The following is a 22,650-nucleotide window of genomic DNA, read 5'->3' on the forward strand; positions in this document are numbered from 1 at the left end:
CTTTATAGTCGTTTTAGTTCTATGATAAGACTTTAATTAGATAATAACAAATAGTCCGGTTTTGTTGCCTGTATTAAGAATATTTGAAAGGTAATTATTTATGTAAGTAATATTAAGTACTGTTGCCAAAAATTGTATTAGGCATTAATTATATTATCAGGATTTTTCGTTGAAGGAAAATAATTTGTATTGAAAGTAAATGATGTTGGTAGAATTGGACAAACATTAGGGCCGGTTGTTTTTATGGATTGTTGTAGTTTCTGATTCTGCCTGAGCCTGAGAGAATATTAAATGTACGTTATTAATATCTGTATCCGAATAATAGCCTAATGGATCTTAACTAAGGGATTTACTAAAAGTGCATCGTAGTTGACGCGGCCATCTTCACGTGTTTCCGTTTTGTCACAAGTGACGAGACTGCATTCCTTCATCCGTCCACTAAATCGAGATTTCTAGGGATGATACACTCGTGTCCACTAACGTGTCCTTACATCTATTAGCTTCGGGATCATGTTTTATTTTGTTTGTATATAATGTTTATTTTTTTGGCATTGGATTTGTTTAAAACGTTATAAGCGTATGTGATAACTAAAATATACAAATAAAAACAAATACAGAAGAACTTTAAACTTGTAGGTGTATTTAATGCTCATTTTAAGTATTTTTAATAATTTTAAATTCATAATAAACATTTTATTTTGATCGCTAACATTTATAACCAATATGCTACATAATTGTTTTTAATTGGTCATTGTTATTAATGTTTTGCTGAAAACTCGTAGATAGGCATCACGACTCTAAATGGCTATGTGTACATTAGTACAACTAATTCTAAGCAGGTGGTGCTAGCAGTAAAAGTATTTGGATACTATCAATCCATTAGAAATGCGTCCTTTACAATGTGGTGCATTAACTAAGGGATGTAGGATGTATGTTCTGTAGATGCATCCCTATATATTCGGAGTACTTCACCTTGATCAATTCTCTTAAATGCTTCTAGCTTTCTTTAACAAAAACAAACTTTCTCTTGGCCTTTCTACTAATTTTTGCAAAAGATAACTCCCGAAAGAACAAGAAAATCAAGTTTGAAAGTACAGTAGGCATACTGTAGTAATGCACTGTACTGAACAACACAAATCAGCGCGAACTGGTCACAGTACAAGTAGACATACTGCCGCCACGTACGTGACCTTGGACGTAGTGTTGCCAACTTGTCAAGATCCAGCTAGAGATTTTCGTACACCCCTTGTTTGGGTGAATTGGCACATTTCAGGCTTTTATATTTTACATCTGGGATTGCACAGAATCTTGGATTATCGTGACTCTACTGTACTTGTTACTAAATATTTATTGCATACTTTTGAAACACTTATTATCAAAATATTCCATTACACTTATTTTTCTATTACAGTTATATTAAAATATTATTACTTTATCTCCTACTCGTGCGAAAAAAGCAATTTTTGCTCCAATATTCTCACAAACAATCGTAATTGTTTTCACGTCGATATTCAACCTTCCACTGTTACCAGTATTACATACTATAATTCCCTTTGTTCTTTCATTCAAGTACTTGGGTAACTTCAGTGTCGTCATATCTTTCCCCTCATTTTTTCCGACCATACACTAACGCCAGTTAACAGTATCGAGATGTAGATTTGACCCATATTAAGCTTTCCATTTTTATACTAATGTTAATTTTTGTATGCTTTTTCTCAGTAATTTAATTTCTGTTAAAACTTTAATGTTTGTTTATGCTAGGTGGCTGATAAAAAGTGGGTGAAGCGTGCAGCAAGTGAACAGTTTCAATCGCTTTCCGTTTTACCTTCTCTCCTTCGAGTAGGGACAGCGTGACAATCCACTCTGTGACTTGGGTATTGCAGATGTTTGCTGAAGACTTTATTATTCACAAAAATTGTTGGGACGAGTGTAAACTTTAGGGGCTCTTTAAAAAAATCCCGAAACTAATGTTGCTTGACATGTTTTAATTTCGACAAGATTTCAAGGACCGGAACTCTATAGTGGGGGGTGCTATGAAAACCAGGGGAATTATGATTCGGAAATAATTTAAAATGAAAAAAAAGAAAATATTAATGGTAAATAGTTGTAGTGTAACAGTTGCTACAGGTATGCGAGCTCTTCTCTTGCACTCTAAGATGCGAACGGTGCTGGTTTGTGGCAGCACCACGCGTAGTAGGTGATGCTTGAGGGACGAGTGTTTGTGATGTGCAAGGGGTGACCTGGACAACGAGATGAAGGCGGGGAGCAGCGGGGAGAAGGCCCCGGGCTCCGGGAACAACCCCCTGGAGCAGTTTGTGCTGCTGGCGAAGTCCGCGAAGGGGGCGGCGGCCGTGGAGCTGGTGAAGCAAGTGCTCGAAGCACCGGGCGTGCACGTCTTCGGGGAGCTGCTCGACATGCCCAACATTGCAGAGGTGAGCCGGCGCCACAGAGCCCATGTCGCAGCACAGCTCGGCTGAGCAGTGCATCTGGTGTTCGACCGACACTTGGGGACGTAGCCGTGACCCGACTGTGCTTGATGAAAAACATTAACTGTGCCAAGAAAATAACTAATTTGCAGCTCAAAATAGTGCTGTCTTCATTGTTCCCCTACATCATGTCACATCTCAGACCACCTCGGCTAGCTCAAAATTCAGTCTTAAGTGGACGCACATAAAACACTTGAAAAAAAATTATTTGGGCACAGAAAATTATAAAATTCCAGAAAAAATCTATCGATTAAATACTGTAATAATTCCTCTCAGACAACAAACTGATTTTAATGTATTTTTATTGATACTTGAAGATAATTCACAGCCATTGTCAGCCATCTTGTGACCACACAAACAGTACAAGTAAAATTTATAAACGAGTTGCATTTAACCTCTTCCCTAATTTCAGAACAACAAACACATTGACTGTTTGCAGGTACCGAAAGATGCAGGTTAATTTATAAGAAAGTTTTTACTGATATCCCGTAGTTATTCACAAACTCACGGTACTGCCAAAAGACTGTCCTTGCAAGGATGACCAAAATGAAAATTAAAGTCTCGTGGGCTTCACCGGCGACTGACGACTGTGGTCAAGATTCTTTTTGAAAAAAGTCCAAATGATAAAAAAATATTTATCTTACACGGTGGTGCTCGGACCACAGCTGAAATGCGTCTTAAAAAACTAACAAACTGTTACTTAAATTATATAAAAGAAAACTAACATTAGCATTTATTATAAGACAACATAATAAATTGTAAATTAACCTATTTATCAAGTGGGAAGAGCAGTAACCTGGGTTGCTACAATAACCTTGTGAAATGTGTACTCTTTTTGTAGAAACTAAACAGCAAAGTTAGTTAAAATACACCATTTTGATTTGTAATTTCCACCACAATATATTTCTGTTTTTAATAAGTTATTTTTCAAAATATTGTGTCTTAATGAACAACGGTTATGCTGGAAGAAATGGACTTAGGACCACCACGTGGGAACCAACTAATTGAGTCATGCAGAGAGAGGCCCAGACACACATTGGCCAATGAAAGTTGCAGATTGGAGTCAAAGTTTAAATAATAATGCCTCAGTTGAATGCACAATGTTATTGGTACGTCAATTCTAGTAATCAGTATTTACTAATAACAAAATGCGAAAACGGTGTTCTTTTTAACCAACTTTACTTGTACACATTTCAAAACAAATCAATCATCACATCTTTTCTCATCCTTAAGATGATAAGATCTACAAAGTTAAGTTGGCTTTTGAACCGTTATAGGTTCAAAAAAAAAAAACTTCAGTAATACCAGAGGTAGGAAACAAAATTTTAATTGCTCTTGCCGTATAAGTGGGTGAAGCTCAATGTAATTCTTGGGTAATTGTTCCGTACTGCACATCCTAGTTCATCTCTTGATCCTGATGGCATGAACCACATGTGTATTGATCCTGTAGTATACAACATGATAGCTGTTCTGATTTAGTACGTCAAAAGATCCTGACCGAAAATCCTCTTAATATCGCTTTACAAACTATGTAAGGTCTTGGTGAAAATTTTTTCTTTTGTATTCAACTTGTGATCATAATTCATTGTTATACTAAAATTACAGGAACAGTGTATACAGGACCATGCTATCAGGATGAAGGGATAAGCTTGGGTACGTGATACGTATCTTTTACCAAGAACATGAAATAAGTAGGTAGTTACATGCCTCAATAGTAAGGTCGTGTCGTGTGTTTGTTCAACATGTGGCCCGGTGAGTGGCAAGTGGCGACGGTGGCTTGCGCAGCTGGAGAAGGGGCCGAGCGCCGGCTACCACCAGGCGCTGCACCTGTTTGCGTACGGCACGTACCGGCAGTACCTGGAGGGCGCGGCGCGGCTGCCCGAGCTGACGCCCGCGCAGAGGAAGAAGCTGCAGCACCTCACCATAGTGACGCTGGCCACGCGCACCAAGTGCATCCCCTACGCCGTGCTGCTCCGCGAGCTGGACATCAGGAACGTGCGCGACCTGGAGGACCTCATCATCGAGGCCATCTACGCAGGTCCGTGGCGACGCGCGGCCATGTTCCGCGCTGTTCGGCTTGGAACTTTGTCCTTTCATCGGTAGCTAACATAGCATTTAACTTGATCGTGAGTGCGTCCATAAGTACCTACTACACTGGGAAAAAAAAAAAAAAAAAAGTGGTTGCCTGTTAAGTCAGTTTACGGACGATAATTTTACGTGATAACGTCATAAGAAAACATTGATGAAAAATTGCACACTTTTTTAATTTTCAAAAATATTATTTACAGCTTTCGCAAATTTAATTTAAATAATTTTTTTAAATATAATCACAAACAATCAGTTAAAAAGCCCACCTTAACCTATTTCATATTATAGAAGATTTTCTCGCACAGTAGTTGGCCGGTTCTTGGAAGTTGGTTTTGCCTTCCAAAGTCAACAGCTGTTATATCAGGTGCTTGTTGAATTGCACTGAACTGAACAAAACTAGCGGTGAACTGGCGTAACAAGACACTCAGTTCTGAGTATAATTTGTGCACATAAGGCCGTTCCTGTTGAAATAGAAGGTTAAATTTCAAAAAACGTGGCAGAGTTGCACTTAAAAAAAGAAAATACAGCTTTGCTGACTGTGAGTGCAAAACCTTTTTTTATGCGCTGTACAGACTCCATATTACACTCCCTTGGTTCAATTTTCGAATCAAAATATTCTTGAAGTGCTGACCACTGTTCAAGAAGGCGATCAACACATTGCAGCATCGCAAGCCACCTGGTAAAACATGGGCGTAATATTTTATGTTCTGGTACATCAAGCAACTGCTGAATGTTTTTAAACTCATCTTGCCTTTTGCCAGATACTTTGAAATGTTTGTATACTAGGGATGGATCGGTACCGGTTCTCGGTTCCTACGGTTCTCAGCATTTTAACCGGCACCGAGAACCGCAGCTAAAATGTCGGTGCCGGTACCGGTACCGGCAGTATAGCAAAATCCTTTACGAAAATAGTCCTTCACTACAACTTAACTGCAGCATGAAATGGCTCAACTCACATCTAATCCACATATGAATTTTTTTTTTTGAGTTCTGTGGAATAATATTCATCTCTAACTATAAAATAAATTACTCGTGAAAATATTTAATGTTCTCGTCACATCTGTAAACAAAGTCCCGTTTTACAATCAAAACAAAACAAATGAAGGTGCCATAGATGTAGTTCATAGATGTGTGCAACTCTATAACGTGCCTCAGCAAAGATGTTTTTAAAAATAGGCAGTTAATTGAGTCATTGACACGTAAGTAAGGGTGACTGGTGAATTGCAAATTCCACAGAATATTTGTTTAATAGAATTAATGATTGATTTAAAATTTTCCGTAATAATTTTCGGCATTATAAAATTTTATGCATTTTTTGTGCAGTCCTTGGGAGTGAAAGTTCACTGCATCTGCAGCCATCTAGCGTAATGGCTAGTAACTTTCTTTTTTAAGTAAACGGTATTGTGGTGTATAGATGTGCAGATGTATTTAACTATTGGCTGGTCAAACGAAATGCTTGTTGACACTTGTAAAGTATAATTATTCTGGCCAAATATAGCAAATTGTGTAAGAAATGGCATCAGAAGTGTGGCAGTAATTTACTGTTGACTGTGCATACAAACTGAATTCAATGTAGGCAACAAGTTTGATGGACAATTTAATATTTTAATTCTTTGAAAGTTCACCATCATTGTATTTATTTCCATTATTGTAACATTTTCTTTTTATTCCTATGTTTTAAAGGAGGGTGTATGTAGATTTCTCTAAGTAATTACTAGATTAATATAGTAAATTTTAGTTTTATTAAGTGTTCTCTATATTATTTCAAATTAATTTTTTTATTAATACGTATTACATTTTTAATAGATTGGTGTGTTGACTGTAGCTTGAAAACTATACTAAACCTTTTAATTTGCTTTGATAGCCTCTTTAAAGACTGAAACATTATGTCAATGCATTTCTTTGTAAGCATATGATAAAAAACATTGAGGACAGAACAATACAAACAAATTATTATTTTCAGTGTTATAAACAGTAAAGTGAAGATGTAAGTCTGGATACAGGCTTTTTAGTGCTTTTTTTGTAGTCAAAACAATAAATAGTTCATTACTTAAAACACCTCATAAATAATGTGTGAATGATATTTATTTTATTGTTTAAGTCAGGACCGAGAACCGAGAACCGATTTTTAAGAACTGGTACCGAACCGAGAACCGGGAAAAAACAGGAATTGACCCATCACTAGTGTATACATCTCGGGTTAGCTGTTCACAAAGGTCTGGCAATTCACTGCAAGCATGTGATGCAGCCAAGTGGGCTACGTGGCAAGTACAATGAAGGAACCACACATTTTCTTGCTTGCCTCTAATGCGTGACAATACAGAATTAAATTCTCCTACCATTGACTTAGCTCCATCTGATGACATGCTAATACAATTCTGCCAGGGAATGTTGTTTTCTTCGAAGGAATTGTTGACAACATTAAATAGGTTTTCACCTGTTGCTTTTCCCCTAAGTACAACTACTTTGTAGAGGTGAGTTTCAATTTCTGTTGTGAAAATTCTAGCCATTACCACAACTTGTATGGTGACAGAAACATCTGTAGACTCATCAATTACGAGGGTAAATTGAGATTTTTTCATGTTGGTAATAATCTCCTCTGCACATGAGCCAAGGGCTTGAGTAATAATTTGACTTGTTTTTGTACGGTTACAACTGAAGTTCTTTGTGATTTCACTGTCTGGGAACATTTGGGCCGCTAATTTAGAAAAGCTGTCACTTAGCTTACCGTATTTACTCGCATAATGTCAGCAGTAATTTGGCTACATTTTTGACAAAAAAATGGGGTGCGGACATTATGAGGTGAAGTCCGAAAAAAAAAATTTTTCCTCAAAATTTTACATGTTTTCTGTAGAGTAAAAAATTGTTCTCTCATAATTAGTTTACTAGTACCCTGATTTTACGTATGCTCACGGTTCCGCGGATTGCATTAGTAAAATCGCTGCTTTGTAAAATTGGCACCCTTCCCTCGGCCCAGTTGAAAAATATTTACGGCGGCACACTACTTCGCAGAGCGCTGGTGACTGGCGACCCTTCGCAGCGGACGTGAGAAATGTGACAGGTGTCAAGATAATTGGGTGCCGGCGATTAGTGGAAGATGCTACTTTTTTTTTTTCTTCTCTCACTCGCGTGTGCTCTTACGTTCAGAAGCCGCAGTCAGCCTACACAAAATAAACGCTTTGCGTGAAAAGAAATTTATTTAATCTTTCATTGAGAAGGCCACTAACGGCACGGGGCAGATGTCTAATGTCTGCATTAGCCGGCGCCGGCGAGCCTCCCTCCCTGTCCCTTGCCCACTGTGTGTATAAAAAAAGTTACCGGCAGACGTCTGTGCATGCGAGTCCCCTCCTGCCCTGCTTGACTGAGCATGGAAAAGGCTGAGCAGGAATTTTTAACAAAAACAAAGCAGAGCCTTGTCTTCCTGACATGTAAGAATTTATGTATGTCCATTCTGTTACAGCTGATAACTCTTGCCCTTAAAGTAAATACGTCGGCACGGGTCCGCTGCGTTTACAGTTATTTTTATTACCTAGTAGTCCAGTGACCTTTCCCTTTCCCTCTCTCAATGAACCGTGGTGGGAGTATTGAGAAGGTGAAACCGTGCGCATGTACCCCCACTATTTCTCCGCTACCTCCCCTACTTTGTGACGTAGTGTGAGTTGCAGCTCCTTTGTCCGCGCGTCTGCGCGTGGGACGTGTACTGGCTTGTGCTATATATAGCCCATCCCCTTGCAACTCGCGTGACGTCGCAGGCAGCTGCGCAGTAGAGTGCGAGTTTCTGAGTCCGGACGGTTTCACCACGCTACAAACCCTCCCAGCGACCGCTCCGGAGAAATATTCAACTCAAGCATTGTTGACAGCGTCAGTAAATTTCCATCCTGTTACTGTGCCTTTCAGGGGTGGCCAAGGTTGCTTTTTCTGGTGCGGACTTTATGCGGATTTTAAAAAATTCCATTACAAGTATTTAAAAAGAAATGTGCGGACATTATGCAATTAAATACGGTAACTGGCAAATTATTTTCACATATAAAATTTGCCCAGCGCAGTTCAGCATCGACGACTCCATGATTTTGTTTTGTTACAAAATTTAACATTAAGCTGCTACTACTACTACTACTACTACTACTACTACTACTACTACTACTACTACTACTACTACTACTACTACTACTACTACTACTACTACTACTACTACTACTACTACTACTACTACTACTACTACTACTACTATTACTACTACTACTACTACTACTGCCACAAGCAAAATTTCTTTTGTGGTAGTAATCCCTTGTTTCATGCCGCCGCAAAACCTTTAGTCCTCCTTTGGCAATGTCAAACTCGGAATTACAAAATTTACACACCGCGTGATATTCATCTTTTCCTTTCTTTAACCACGGAAGTTCCGATTCCCATTCACGTTTATATTTCTGCCTATACATAGACAGTTCATGAGATGTCTTAAATTTCTTCTCCATTGTTAAAGTACCGTTGCTAGCTATGGACGAATATCAAAAACATTTCAAATAAATAGCTATTGAAAGCAACGAATGTCACAATTTCGTATTCCAATACTGTTTGTTTTTGTCAACAAACTACATCGCCGCTAATAACTCATCTTAGAGCCAGAAAACGCTTATTGTCTCTTTCGACTCTCCTACAATCTATAGATTTTCGTAAACATCTACTGAGTAAAATGAGCACACAAATCGATATAACCATGTCAGAAAGAAAAAAATCGCTGTTGGCTAACCTGAATTAAAAAATATTCAGTTGACATGGCGGCATGGTGTTTACCGTTTGCGGTTCGGAGGTTAATGTGATTGAATCACGTAAATTCCAAAACTTTTTGAGGAACGTATAAAAAAATAGTCTGAAATATCCGTGGACTTTAGTGCTTTGTCCGCGAATCCGTTTTAACCTCTAAATATCCGCAAAAACGGATAAAATCCGTGAAAACGGCAGCCTTGCCTTACTGTATAATTCTGTTTAACACATTGGTAATAACATAACTGAAGCCAACCAAGGTTTGGTTAGGCTAATTTTTTATTTCCTACAATTTTTCTCAAAGTTGGTACATTTGATGCACTTTGGGTATTTTTGGAACAGTTATGATGCAGTTTGTGTGCTCTTGTAGATAGGGTGGCTTAAAAGATAAAAAGTAAATTTAAAGGACTTGTAAAAATTTTATTTATTTTTTCTGAGATATTCTTATATCATATATACCCTGTTTTATCGCATAATCGTTGCATGCGCATAATCGTCGCACCTATATTTTAGGGCGTCAAAGTTTGGATATAAAAACCTCTTGCGTAAACATTGCACAATGTTTTTGGTCCCGCTATTAGATTGACTCCAAGCACTTTGTGTGGGTATATTTTTCCTATAAAAAAATGTGTTTTAATGTAGAAATCTAATATTTATTCGGATATTACCACTTACTTATTTAATTAACGGAAATACGAAGTTGTCTGACGTGTAAATTTTCTTTAAAAGATTTTTTAAACATTATAACAATTGTCTGCGTCGTTAAAAATGTAGCCAGCATCATTCTTGCTTGGTTATGTTGCTTCCTGTATAGAGCTCGCACATGTAGTTGAATATTGGTATTGATATCTCGCAGATTGCATGCAATGTTTGCTCTCTGTTGAGTGCCGAGTTAACTACATTTGATGGCCCACACTCTTTCGTGGGAAGTGTGTATTACGACGATAGTCATGCATTAGTTCAGGCTCGCATGCGCGTCTCAGATTTTGTTTTTCTATTTAAAGTTGAAGAAAGGTTTTTGTTGCATTATGTACCGTATTGGTCCGAAGATAGGCCGACCTCGAAAATAGACCGACCCTTATACAGCCCACTCAAAATCAGGAAAAAATAAATTTTAACTAACTAAAATGATTATCAGCAGCATATTATCACAGTAACACTTCAACTAAGTTAGTATTTATTGAACTGACAAAAATATTTGAGAGTTCATATTTCCATTTATCTTCAAATTCTTTTGTAGTGGTGCCAACATTTTATACGGCAATGGCTAAATTTTCTAAGTTCATAGAAATTGTGACATAAAAACTTTTACCGTTGCGTTTAATTTTGACGTAAAAAAACCCAAAATTATTATCAGCAGCATATTATCACAGTAACACTTCAACTAAGTTATTATTTATTGAACTGACAAAAATATTTGAGAGTTCATATTTTCGTGGTGCCAACATTTTATAAGGCAATGGCTACATTTTCTAAGTTCATAGAAATTGTGACGTAAAAACATTTACTGTTACGTTTAATTTTGACGTAAAAAACCCAAAATGGTTTCATGTAAAACATGTATGAATCAACCATAAAACAGCCAATATTGCAAATAGGTTTTATTGTTCTTGTTACTGTTGGTATGTACCGGTATTTGTTTATTCATGTCGCAACTACAAGTTGCCAACACTGGTGCCATTTTGATTTTCCTGTGGTAGAAGAGTAAATAAAGCATACTACGGTAAATAACCGTACAGCAAAATTGCTGTTTTTACTAACTGTTTACTGTAAATACCACATTTTACAAGCAAATAAAATTACCGCAGCCTGTTAAATACAGTTCAAAAATAACCAGACCGAGCTTTCAAAAGCTATGTGCTACAAATGACCACATCTGTGTACTTAACTTAAAATATGATACGTTATTGGGGTTAAGTGTGTTTACTAAATTTCTAAGTTGGAAAAATTACTAATTCCACGTAAGTACGGCGTAATTTTAGGTCAATGAATTGTATATCTGATAACATTTTTATGCCATAAGTGATTCTCCTTGAAATGTATGTGTTTAATTATACTATTTTGGCTAGTGCCCCATTATAGGCCGACCCTAGATTTCAAGGTTGACAAAACTGGCAAAAAAGTTCGGCCTATTTTCGGACCAATACGGTACTTATTAAATTGTTTCACGTGCTCTTGTATATTCCACTTTTAAAATAAACGTACATTTTAATGAATGTTTTTTTTATGAATAACTTTACCTAACAAAAATTTTTTTTCACAAAAAATCGCACCCCTACTTTTCAAACTTCATATTAGTATAAAATATGCGACGATTATTATGCAATAAAACACAGTACATTTATAAGACTTGTATTTCGCAATGTCATGGCTGCTGAGCCGGTAAAAGTATATGCATTAGTTTGGAGTCTTGATGTAAGTTTTTGGACATACGCCATTGCTAAGAACTTTTTCTGTTGAAGAAAAACTAAAAAATAAAAAATAAATAAAAATACCCAAAAAAAGACAAAAAGCACAAAAAAATTGCTGTAGTCAACAAGGTTATAAACCACAAAATATTCCGTAACAGGAATATGGTCAACAAACAAAGAAAAACAAAGAATAATGTACTAAGAGAATGAAAAAAAAAACCCACAAATGATGACGACACAGAAATATTGAGCCCAAAAAAATTCAGCAGATCGGTTGAAACGAAACAAAAACACGACAAAACGAAAAGACGAAACAAACACAATAATTTTCCAAAACAGAATAGAACGATAAAAAAACCCCCAAAAATGATGACAACACAAAAATATGGAACCCAAAATAATTCAGCACAACAGATGAAACTAGACAAAAACACGACAAAACCAAAAGACGAAACGAACACAAATGTTTTACCAAAACAGAAACAAGCGACGTTTCGGGAACTGCTATCTGCTCCCATCCTCGGGCAGAGACGCACATGGTACGGAAACACAGGTGCGACTGATTAGGGGCTGGCCCCCGTTACCTCATATGCTCGGCCGGGAAAGTGTGACAGCGATACCGGGAACTATTATGTTCCCATAACTCGCTATGTGGTTGCCAATATAAATATTGCGACCCCGTCACTTTGTTCGAATCATTGGAAACGACGGCGGGGCGCGAAGTGTGCGATTTTAAGATAAAAGGTGGCTCACGGTCCAGAAAGTAGTAAAATAGCTGTCGCATGTTGCTTGGCTTTATTTTTAATAGTGTAGATGTCAGGCGGGGGGAGGTCACCCTTTCCCCTCAGTTAGGTGGCTAACTGATGCATGGAAGTATCGTGATGTCTGTATTTAGAGGCTGGAAAAATGAGGGTATTTATCAGAGAAAGGGCTACATCTTGCTCAGCCAATGGCAGACAGCTGTCTCCCCATTGGCTGTGCACCATGGAGTTAAAGCGGATTGGTTATGGTAGGTTGAGTATTGGCTATTGATTTGTGCTGCAGGGATGTTTCTCTCTTTATCAAAGGGATCCACATATTTTTTAATTCAATGCTCTGCTGGCTGAAAATATTTTTATTGCTAATAATGAAGGCTGATTCTTTGATTTTCCTTTTTATTTTATCGGGTTCCTGTATGAGTGGTGTGGAGTCTTCCCAGAGAATTTTGTGACTATTTTCCCATGTATGTTCAGCAAGTCTGGATTTGTTGTTTGTTGTTTTTGTGTTCTTTGATTCAAGTGGATAGAGCTCTGCCAGTTTCACCTATGTACATGTGGCCACATTCACAGGGGATCTGATACACACAGTTGTGGGTTTGTAATTTTTCTGTGGCTGGTTTCACCTTGGTAACAATACTTTTAATAGTAGATTTAGAAAGGAATGCTGTTTGAAGTCCATATTTGTTTCCCAGGCGTCTTATTTTTTCTGAAAGCCCTTGAACATACGGAATGACTATGGTTCCTGCAGGTTTCTCAGTTTCTGTGGATTTGAGTGTTTTGTTGGATTTCATATGCTGTTTGATGGTGTTGACAGGGTAACCATTGGCTGTGAGTTCTTTTTTTATATGATTGTGTTCAACCGCAATAGATTTCTCATCAGAACAAATAATCTCAGCTCGGTTGGTTTGTGTGTGAATTATGCCAGTTTTTGTTGTTTTGGGATGGTTGGATGCAAAATTAAGGTATTGGCCTGTGTGCGTAGGTTTCCTGTATACTTTAGTTTCCAAAGTGTAGTTTTTTCTACTGACTAGTACATCCAGGAAAGGAATGCTACCTTTGGTTTCTTTTTCATATGTGAATTTTATTGATGGCCTCAGAGAGTTGAGGTGGTTCACAAATTCCTCCAAAGTTTCAGGTCCATGTTGCCAGACAGTGAAGGTGTCGTCCACATAACGGAGCCAGATTTTAGGAGGGCTATTACTTTTGCTAAGTGATTCTTGCTCAAAGTTTTCCATAAATATATTGGCCATAAATGGTGAAAGAGAAGAGCCCATTGCCATGCCATCGGTCTGTTTGTAGAAAATACCCTTGAACTGGAAATATGTTGTGGTGACACAGAGGGTAATCATTTCCATGATGGATGGGATTGGTATTATAGTTCTGTCCTTTAAAGTTGGATCAGCCTCCAATTTGGCTTTGACAATGCTGAGTGTTTCGGCTACTGGTACATTGGTGAAGAGGCTTTGGACATCAAAACTCACCAGGGTATTGTTGTTTTCTATTTTCATTGTTTTGACTATAGCAATAAAATGATTAGAATCTTTGACAAAGGTATCTGTCTGTCCTGCTAGTGGCTCAACAATTTTCAGGAGATATTTTGAAAGTTTCTGGCATGGGGAATTACAACAACTGATGATCGGGCGCAGAGGCATGTCGGGTTTATGAATTTTTGGAAGACCGTAAATGTGGGGTGCTTTACTGCTGTGTGGTGTCAGTTCTGATCTAGTTTTTTCTGGGATGTGATTCTGATGTTTTTTTAGAGTTTGGTACACTTTTCTTTCAATGCTGGCTGTGGGGTCTTTTACCAGTTTTGTATATTAATCTGTGGTGATCAAATGAGTAATTTTTTGGTCATAGTCTGTTTTGTCGAGTATGACTGTAGCACGACCCTTATCAGCTGGGAGGATTACAATGGTATGGTCGGATTTCAGAGTTTTGATGGCCTTGAGTTCATCAGTCGGCAGATTCGGTTTAGACGGACCAGCTGAGGTGATTGCTGTACGCACATTCCAACGAAATTCATCTTGTTTGGCGGCAGGAAGTTTGTAAATTGCGCTCTCAACAGATGAAACTATGTCAAGTGCAGGAATGTGTCGTGGAGCAATGCTTTTTTTGGGCATTTTTATTTATTTATTTTTTATTTTTTAGTTTTTCTTCAACAGAAAAAGTTCTTAGCAATGGCGTATGTCCAAAAACTTACATCAAGTCATGCACTCCCATTGCACAAATCTTTCAAAGATAACATTAGTTTGGAGTATTTATCAAAGTTAAGCACCATTGAGTGTGGTTGGTACTTTAATGAGTGACCATGATTTGTATAAAACTATAAATGTATACATGCATGCATACAGACATACAAACAAATCACGCGGTTCTGCCATCTTTTCGAGGTTTCTGAGACATCCACACAGCTGCAGCACCGTGGTTACACATTTCTGTTCAATATTCACAAAATTACTCCTACCACATACCGTATTCAGAAAGCTAAGATGTTTACACATCACAAGCTAGCGTAATCTGGGACACTTTTTCATTACTAAATAAAAGTTTTAAATTTAAAATCAATCTAAAAATTATTTTCCAGGATTCGACATCAGTGAGTCATAAGGTTGAGCGTGCACGTGGCAAGCCAGGGCACTTGCCTCACATGCAGCGTGCACCTTACAGGCTAGTTTGGAAACTGTGTGCTCCGACTCCAGACAGCGTTTGTCCTCTCGCACGCAGAACGTTGACGAAAGCTGGCCCTCTGATCCTGTAACGAATGTTTCTATTGAGACGTGGGCGCCAGCTAGCTTTAAAACTCAGTATTAGAAGGGTCCTCACCATGTGGCTTACTACAGGGGGCCAGGACAACAGCGACCCCTCGAGGCACCATTTGGAAGTAAAAGCGGTGCTATTAGCGAGCCGGCCTGTACCGGGTGGCGTCAGCGCGTCCGTCGTGGAGGAGAGAGGAGTCGAGACTGCCTCACGCGCTCCGGTGCGCTGGGAGGGGGAAGCAGGGTAGGGGGCGCACGAGGTGCGCGGGAAAAAGTACGCGGTCCGGGTCAACTCGCTGACGTAACCGCACTCAGAATACAGGGAATATGACAAATGCACTTTCAATTAGTCAGTGAATGATATTTACACTCGAAGTACTCAAAGCACTGGAAGCACACGCGCCAGGACGAGACTGTGATGGGCAACAGCGGGCAGTGGGATCGCGAGGGACACGACAGATGTCGTCGAGGTGTTGCGGTGTGCCTCGTGCAAGACCTGCTTGCTTGTGTGCAGACATCATCCAAGGCAAGCTGGACCAGAAGAACAGCCAGCTGGAGGTGGACTACGCCATCGGGAGGGACATCCGGACCTCGGACGTTGGCAGCATCGTGTCCACCCTGCAGGAGTGGTGCGACTCGTGCGAGGCGGTGCTGGCCTGCGTCGAGGACCAGATCATCAGGGCTAACAACTTCAAGAACAGGAAGCTGAAGCACAAGGAGATTCTCGAGCAAGAGGTGAGGGCTCAGAGTGTGTACAGGTTGTCTTCTGAATCACCAGAGGCACCAATTGTAAAAAATACCACAAAGGTGAGAGTTTTTTGTGTGTTTTTTATCGCATAATCGTCACACATTTTATGCTAAAAATGAGTTTGAAAAGTAGGGGTGTGGTTTTTGTGCAAGAAAAGCATTTTTTGTTGAGGTTAATTTTTTCATAGTGAAATAACTGTTGCATGGAAATTATGATTAATGAAACAGTTGCTTGTATTAAAGTATGGCAAACAATTAAAATGATAAAGTCATTCAACAAAAATATATTTTGTATTAATCAATAATTGTGCCAAAAATTAGCGATTACCGTGACACCTTTACACTATATATTTATTCATGTTTTTAACAAGCGATAAGAGGCTTATCTTAAATTTTCTTTAATTTATGTAGCCAATGGAGTCTTAATAATTTAAACTTTAACGTTTAACCAGTTGGTCAGGCCGCTGTGGCCAGACACATCACGCCACCCTTGCCACGTTATCACGTACAACCTCAAGAGCCCAGTGCAGGTGCTGTGTCTTTCGTTACGTCCGGACTCCCGTTTCCCGTCGTGCCAGACACGCATGGCACTACGCATCCAGCTGTGCAAACACTGTTCCCAGCATCGCCAGCATTCCCTCCTCCCCTCAGCATCAACATAATCTTTACTCGCCATGATGTCGACATGATTCCCCTCTCCTCTCTACGGGCCTCTGTGTCATCTGCCATGTCTATGCTGCCCCTCCCTCTCCCACCAAAACACCAGAAAAATCGCGACACCAAACCGCGACAAACTCGGGCCATCGTTCACAACCACTTGCTCAACTGACTCCTTATCAACATCAGAATCATCAGAGAGCATATCCACGTCCATTACCAAACAATGTTCTGGGTTCCCCGTTGCTTCTCGCGAGGTAGACGGCTGAGGCTCGCAAATTAATCACGCTTTGTTGGGGGGGGCTCGTTTTGTCCCACTGGCTCCATTCTATCTGCTACTTTTTGCCTCAATAATACCTACGACACTTCTCTGCATTCTTAATTGCTTCTGCTCGAGCGATTTAAATTTTTTTCCTCATTTTTCCAACATAACCTATTTTTGCTTAGGCATTTTGCGCTTAATGGCACTAAATCCAAAGTTAGTTATATGATACTTATTCCACTCAACTAGCACCACTCAATTATCACATACAAGCAAATTAAAGTTTAAATCACGCAAATCCGTCTATTACTTTCGGAGTTAAACTCTCACTGACTTCAATCCCACCAACGCTCAATATGTCATCATGTAAATGTTAACCGGGTGGATTCGTATTCCTTTTGGAAATTCATGTCAAAAGTAAATTTTTAGTAAAGTGGCTTCTGGGCAATTAGACAAATAATACTTAAGTGAAAGGTTGGTTAGGTGAATGTAAAATGTTTATTAAAATACTGAAATTATATTTTTAAATATTTTTTTTCAACTAACCTTTCAGTTCTGTTCAGTTCCTATTCACCTTATTTTACAGAATCTGCTTCTCTAGATATTAATCCAGAAAAGTTCATGAACTGCAAAATACAGTAAACTCTCGATTATCCGGGCCTGGATTATCCGGTTTTCGGGTTATCCGTGCGCTGCGCATTTTTTTTTTTTTTTTTACTGCTGCTGCTGTGTCAGACCCTTCAGACCCTCGTTCCCCGCCATCTTCACCCGTCAATTTGTCACACTTTAAAACCAAAAAGGAATGCCTTGACTGCTGTTTCCGGCTCAACTCCCCCCCCCCCCCCTTTTTTTTTTTTCATTTTCTTTCCAAGAGTTCTTTTCACAGCGCCCCGCCACGTTAAAAAAAAAAGGCCCCTCTACCTCCTTTACCTATTGGAATATTGCATCATTAAAACCTGTAAAGCTACACATGAAGAGTGCTTGTGTTTTTTTTTTTGCCACGCACACGCACGCAACGAGGTCTCACACACGCACAAAAGGAACAGGGCTCTAGTACACACGTTCACACAGGGGGGGGGGGGGCGGAGAGGGGGGTGGTTTAGGAATTTCCCCTCTACTGGTGGAAGCAGCCAGTAACACAATGGGAGGGGGAGGGCTTCTTGAAACCGCCGAGTGAGAGAGAGAGAGACAGAGAGAGAAAGGGAGCATGTTGTTCGCCACCAGACATCCCTTTCTTCCTCCACACCATCACCCAAAAGCCTTCATTCTTTCTCGACAGCCCCAGCGCCAGCATAGCCGCAGCCTTTGTTTACTGGGTGAACCTTTTTTCCCTTCCAACTAACGGTATTTTTCATTGTTGAAGATGCCATTGAAATCACTCTTTCTTACGAAAGAGCCAACAAGGAAGCACTCGTAATAACCAGATTAGTTTAGGATTACTATTTACGTAGTCAAACTGACGGTGCATTTCAAAACTCTCGTAACTTAGAAGGTCTCGTAGTATCCCATACTCGTAGTTATGACTGTAAAGTGCATCCTAATTTTAATAGGCGGAATTAACAAGAAACAATATCTTGCCGCGCGAGGTAGAAAAATAAAATGCAACAACTGGAAGGGGGGGAAAAAGGTGTATAATATTGTGCTGTGGTTAAGACACTTATTTTATAGTGATACTGGATAATAGGCCGTTAAAAGGGTGGAGGGAGATGCTGAGTTGGGACTGCACCGCTCTCCCTCCCGTAGCAATAAAGGGGGCAGGAGAAGGATGGCGGCAACACAGTGCCAGTATTGTTTACGGTCCAATAAGCTGGCACACGGTATACAAAGCCTTTGCTTGTACTCATAAAATTCTACTGAAGAGACACTCTTTTGCCAGTAAATACACCATTTTTAAGCGGTGAAACGGATTATCCGGGTTTCTTATGGGCATTCAATTATCCGGGCATCGGAAGGTCCCAATTAACACGGATAATCGAGAGTTTACTGTACTGTGAAATCCAATGCAATTCACTTAAAAAAAGTTAATCTTTTTTTAAATTGCAGTACTTCTAAATTAATGATTAAAATGACTCATATTTATGTACTTACACCCTAGTTATTCATGCGTTTGTTGTTAATGGCAGCCATGTAAACTGTATTTTGGTTCAACAACATTATAATTATAGCTACAATATTGCTAATGTTATGTGGGATACGGAACCATTATTTGCCTTTACACACACACACACACACACACACACACACACACACACACACACACGTGGACGGGGGCGGACGCGGACACGGACACGGACACGGAAGGGGACACGGACGGGGACGGGGGGACACGGTGGGACGGACACGCATACGCACACACACACACACACACACGCACAGATGCACAGACGCACACAAACGCACAGACGCACACACGCACACACACGCACAGACGCACACACACACACACACACACACAGACATACACTTGCAAAGGTTATGTTTTTTGTTAACTTATAAAATGCATCGCAAAGAAAACTTATATACTGTACTTGCCTGCATATTAGACGAACTTTTATACAAATTTTCATACGTCACAAATAACAACTCTCCTACAAATGAAGGTTAAAAATTTAGTAAAATTTTGGCGGGCCTACCTAATCAAAAATGTCTTGAATTTTACTTAATTAATCGCCAGTTATCTTAGTAATTGAAACAAATATTGAAAAAAATCTCCAAAATATTCTATTAAAATAAGTCTACAAATGCACGCTGTTACGTTTGTTCAATTATGCCATTAAATATGTGATATAAAGTACCGTTTACAATATTTCCGAAAGTTCCTGGCTCAAATAGTAATGGCGCACGTAAATGTGAATAAAAGACAAATGAAAAACAACTTACGAAGAAATATGGATGATGTACCATACCTACAGTACAATCCTAATAGTTATCTTAAGATAATTACCATAAAAAGAACTAAAGATTCTTTGTAGGTACCAAAATTACTACAGAAGCATGATAGCTACCACATTTGCACTATAGTTACTGTAACAACAGAGATGTATTTTTACCATGGTGTTAATGTATTTATTTATGACGTATTAAAATTAAAGAATATAAAAAAAAAATGTTAAATTTTGATATGTACGGTTGGCACATGTTGCTAAGAAAAAAAGTGAGTTGAAAGAATGCTGTACTACTATGAAAAGTGAAAAGGGTTTTCGTGGATTTTTAGGTTATGGCACTCTTTCGTTTTTCGGTAATATCGGCCAAAAATTAACAAGCGTATCGGAAATCGGCAGAAATGCAGATTCAACTAAATATCGGCAAAATCGGCTTCTGCCGATTCGTATCGGTACAGCTCTACATTTGATGGCATGAGTAAACATATTTCAGCTTTCAGGATACTGAAAAAGACTTTAATTTCCTTGTAGATCTATTGTGCATATGTTTTTCTTTTTGCAAGTGATGAACCAATGTAAACAGGTAAGATTCAATGGCAAAAATGTTTTTTTTTTAAATTTCTTTATAGCAGTGGAAAATGTAAATGCACACTGTAAATAGTTACCAAAATTAATAAGCCCACTTCATTTTAACACTATTCAAACATTATACTAAGTTTAAGATAAAAATAACTGCCATAAAGTGCAACTGTACCATAAAAGCTCGAGAACTTTCAAGTAGGCTAGCTCGAGCTTGGCTCGAAGTAAAATTCTTAGGCTCGCAGACCTCTAGTAGCTAGGCATTACCTCGCAATACCTGCCACTCAGGTAGCAAGCGAGAGACTTTTCTCCTCAGCAGGAAATACCATCTCCCGTCGAAGAGAAAACTTGCTCCCAAAGCATGCAGAACAAATTTTTTTCCATGACCGACTTACCAAACAGGCCTAAAGTGTTTGTGTTTTTGTAGCCATGTAAACCATATATAAGAACAGCCATAGACCATACAATTTAATAAATATGTAGGCCTATCTATTTAGTAGGCTAACAATTACAATGGTTTCTTCTTTTATTTCCATATTTTTCTCAAAAGTTCTCACATTTTATTACTCCATCACAGTAAATTTATGTGGAATAAACTTAAAAAAAAAAAAAAAAATTGGAACTCGACTCGATACTCGCGAGTATTTTAGCAAACTCGCTTGAGCTCGACTCGAAGTGAAAATCCTCAGCTCGCAGACCCCTAATATATATATATATATACACACACACACACACACACACACACACACAAATTTATATATAGTTACATCATTTGTTTCGTTGTACATACATACACCAAGTAAGCTGCTACTGTGTTGCATGGTGTTAGATCAATTGACAATTGTGACTATTAGATGCTGTTGAAACTATAGCATTTCCTTTTTTTAATGGCCATTGCAAAGGAGTGTGTTTTTTGGGGTGTTGTAGTTCATGGTTGTTTACATTTTTTTTTTTTCACTTCTGATGCATGTGACGAATACAAATAATATCATGTTTTCAGGTATAAAATGACAAATATACAGTGTTTGTTTTGAATTGTTTGCACTATTTTTCAGTTTTTTTTAGAGAGATAGTAGTGGAAAAAAAAATTTGAATACTTGTCTCATATTTAAAATGTTTCCTTTTGTTCATGTTTTTTATTATGAAGTCCCATTAAAACATATCAAAAAATGTTATTTATGTAGCACAAATGACTTAATCTTGACAGTGAACGTTTGCACACGAGAAACTCATCAAGTATGCTCCAAGTATTCCCACAGTCCTACCTGTAGGTCATACTATTTAAAGTAAGGACAATTTATTGGTGTTTCTGAATGATAATTATTAATTTTGTGATTAATTTTTTTGGGAAAATTGGCGAAATCAAGTAATGTGTTGGCTTCATGCACAGTAGCGGATCCAGAGGGGGGGCTAAGGGGCTCAAGCCCCCTCCAAAAGCATCTGGGTCCACTATTGTTTTAGTGTTTGCCTTGATAAAGCCTAGCCTCAGCTGGGACAAGCCCCTCCCAAACCAAAATCCTGGATCCGCTACTGTTCATGCATCACTCTTCTGAAGTAATTTTGTTACCTGGGTCCTCTGTGTGTTTCTGGTAACTACGTGTGTAGTATGCGAACTGTGTTCTGGTGTGCAGTCCGGCGAGATGTGCGTGTGGACAACTGCAGTGTCATGTCGTTGCAGATTGTGAACATCAAGAAGACCCTGAAGGCCCAGACGCAGGACCACGACGAGGTGATGGCGACGGACTCGCGCGAGGCGGTCGCGCAAGCGGGCGACAAGGGCAAGAAGGTGGTCAAGGCCAAGGGCCTGCGGGGCAGCAGCAAGTTCTGGCAGAAGTAGGCCATCGCCTGCACGTCTCCCGCCTCTCGCGTCCAGTTGCATACACGACACAACAAGTGCTTGTTTCTGAAATCTGTCACTCCTTGTTAAGTCGTATTGTCTAAATAAAAAAAAATTACTCTACTTGTATTTGGTTGTTGTATTAAATATGAAGACTGAAAAAAATGTTGTATGGCTTAAAAAAAAAATTACTGTTTTATAAAAACATTGTACTGATTTATTTGCAGTTCTCATAATACCTGGCATAAAATTTCACCAGGGCCTCTTCACAGTTTTAATTGGTTTCTGTAGCTTCTCTCGAGAAAGAAACAACTGACATAATAGATTTATTGAATATGTTAGTGTAATGAGCTGTTGGGATCCTGGTTTTTCCCAAAAAAACTGGAACATATTTTTTTTGAAATGACAGGTAGGAAATTAACT

General features: G+C 38.8%; 1 protein-coding gene across 4 annotated transcripts; it reads left to right on the top strand.

Moving 5' to 3' along the window:
- Positions 1 to 22,432, top strand: LOC134536633 (COP9 signalosome complex subunit 7b). 4 transcript variants are annotated; one of them, XM_063376433.1, is made up of 5 exons: positions 1 to 90; positions 2,234 to 2,432; positions 4,272 to 4,524; positions 15,778 to 15,998; positions 22,069 to 22,432. In XM_063376433.1, exons 2-5 carry the CDS (start codon positions 2,253 to 2,255, stop codon positions 22,225 to 22,227), a joined length of 813 nt encoding a protein of 270 aa, XP_063232503.1. In that variant the 5' UTR covers positions 1 to 90; positions 2,234 to 2,252; the 3' UTR covers positions 22,228 to 22,432. The 4 variants fall into 4 exon arrangements, with proteins under 4 accessions (XP_063232503.1, XP_063232501.1, XP_063232502.1 ...); XM_063376431.1 differs by having other exon boundaries at positions 27 to 102; XM_063376432.1 differs by lacking the exon at positions 1 to 90 and adding an exon at positions 97 to 293.
- Positions 22,433 to 22,650: the final 218 nt, after the last annotated feature.

Source organism: Bacillus rossius, chromosome 11, assembly GCF_032445375.1.
Source record: "Bacillus rossius redtenbacheri isolate Brsri chromosome 11, Brsri_v3, whole genome shotgun sequence".
Classification (NCBI taxonomy): Eukaryota; Metazoa; Arthropoda; class Insecta; order Phasmatodea; family Bacillidae; genus Bacillus; species Bacillus rossius.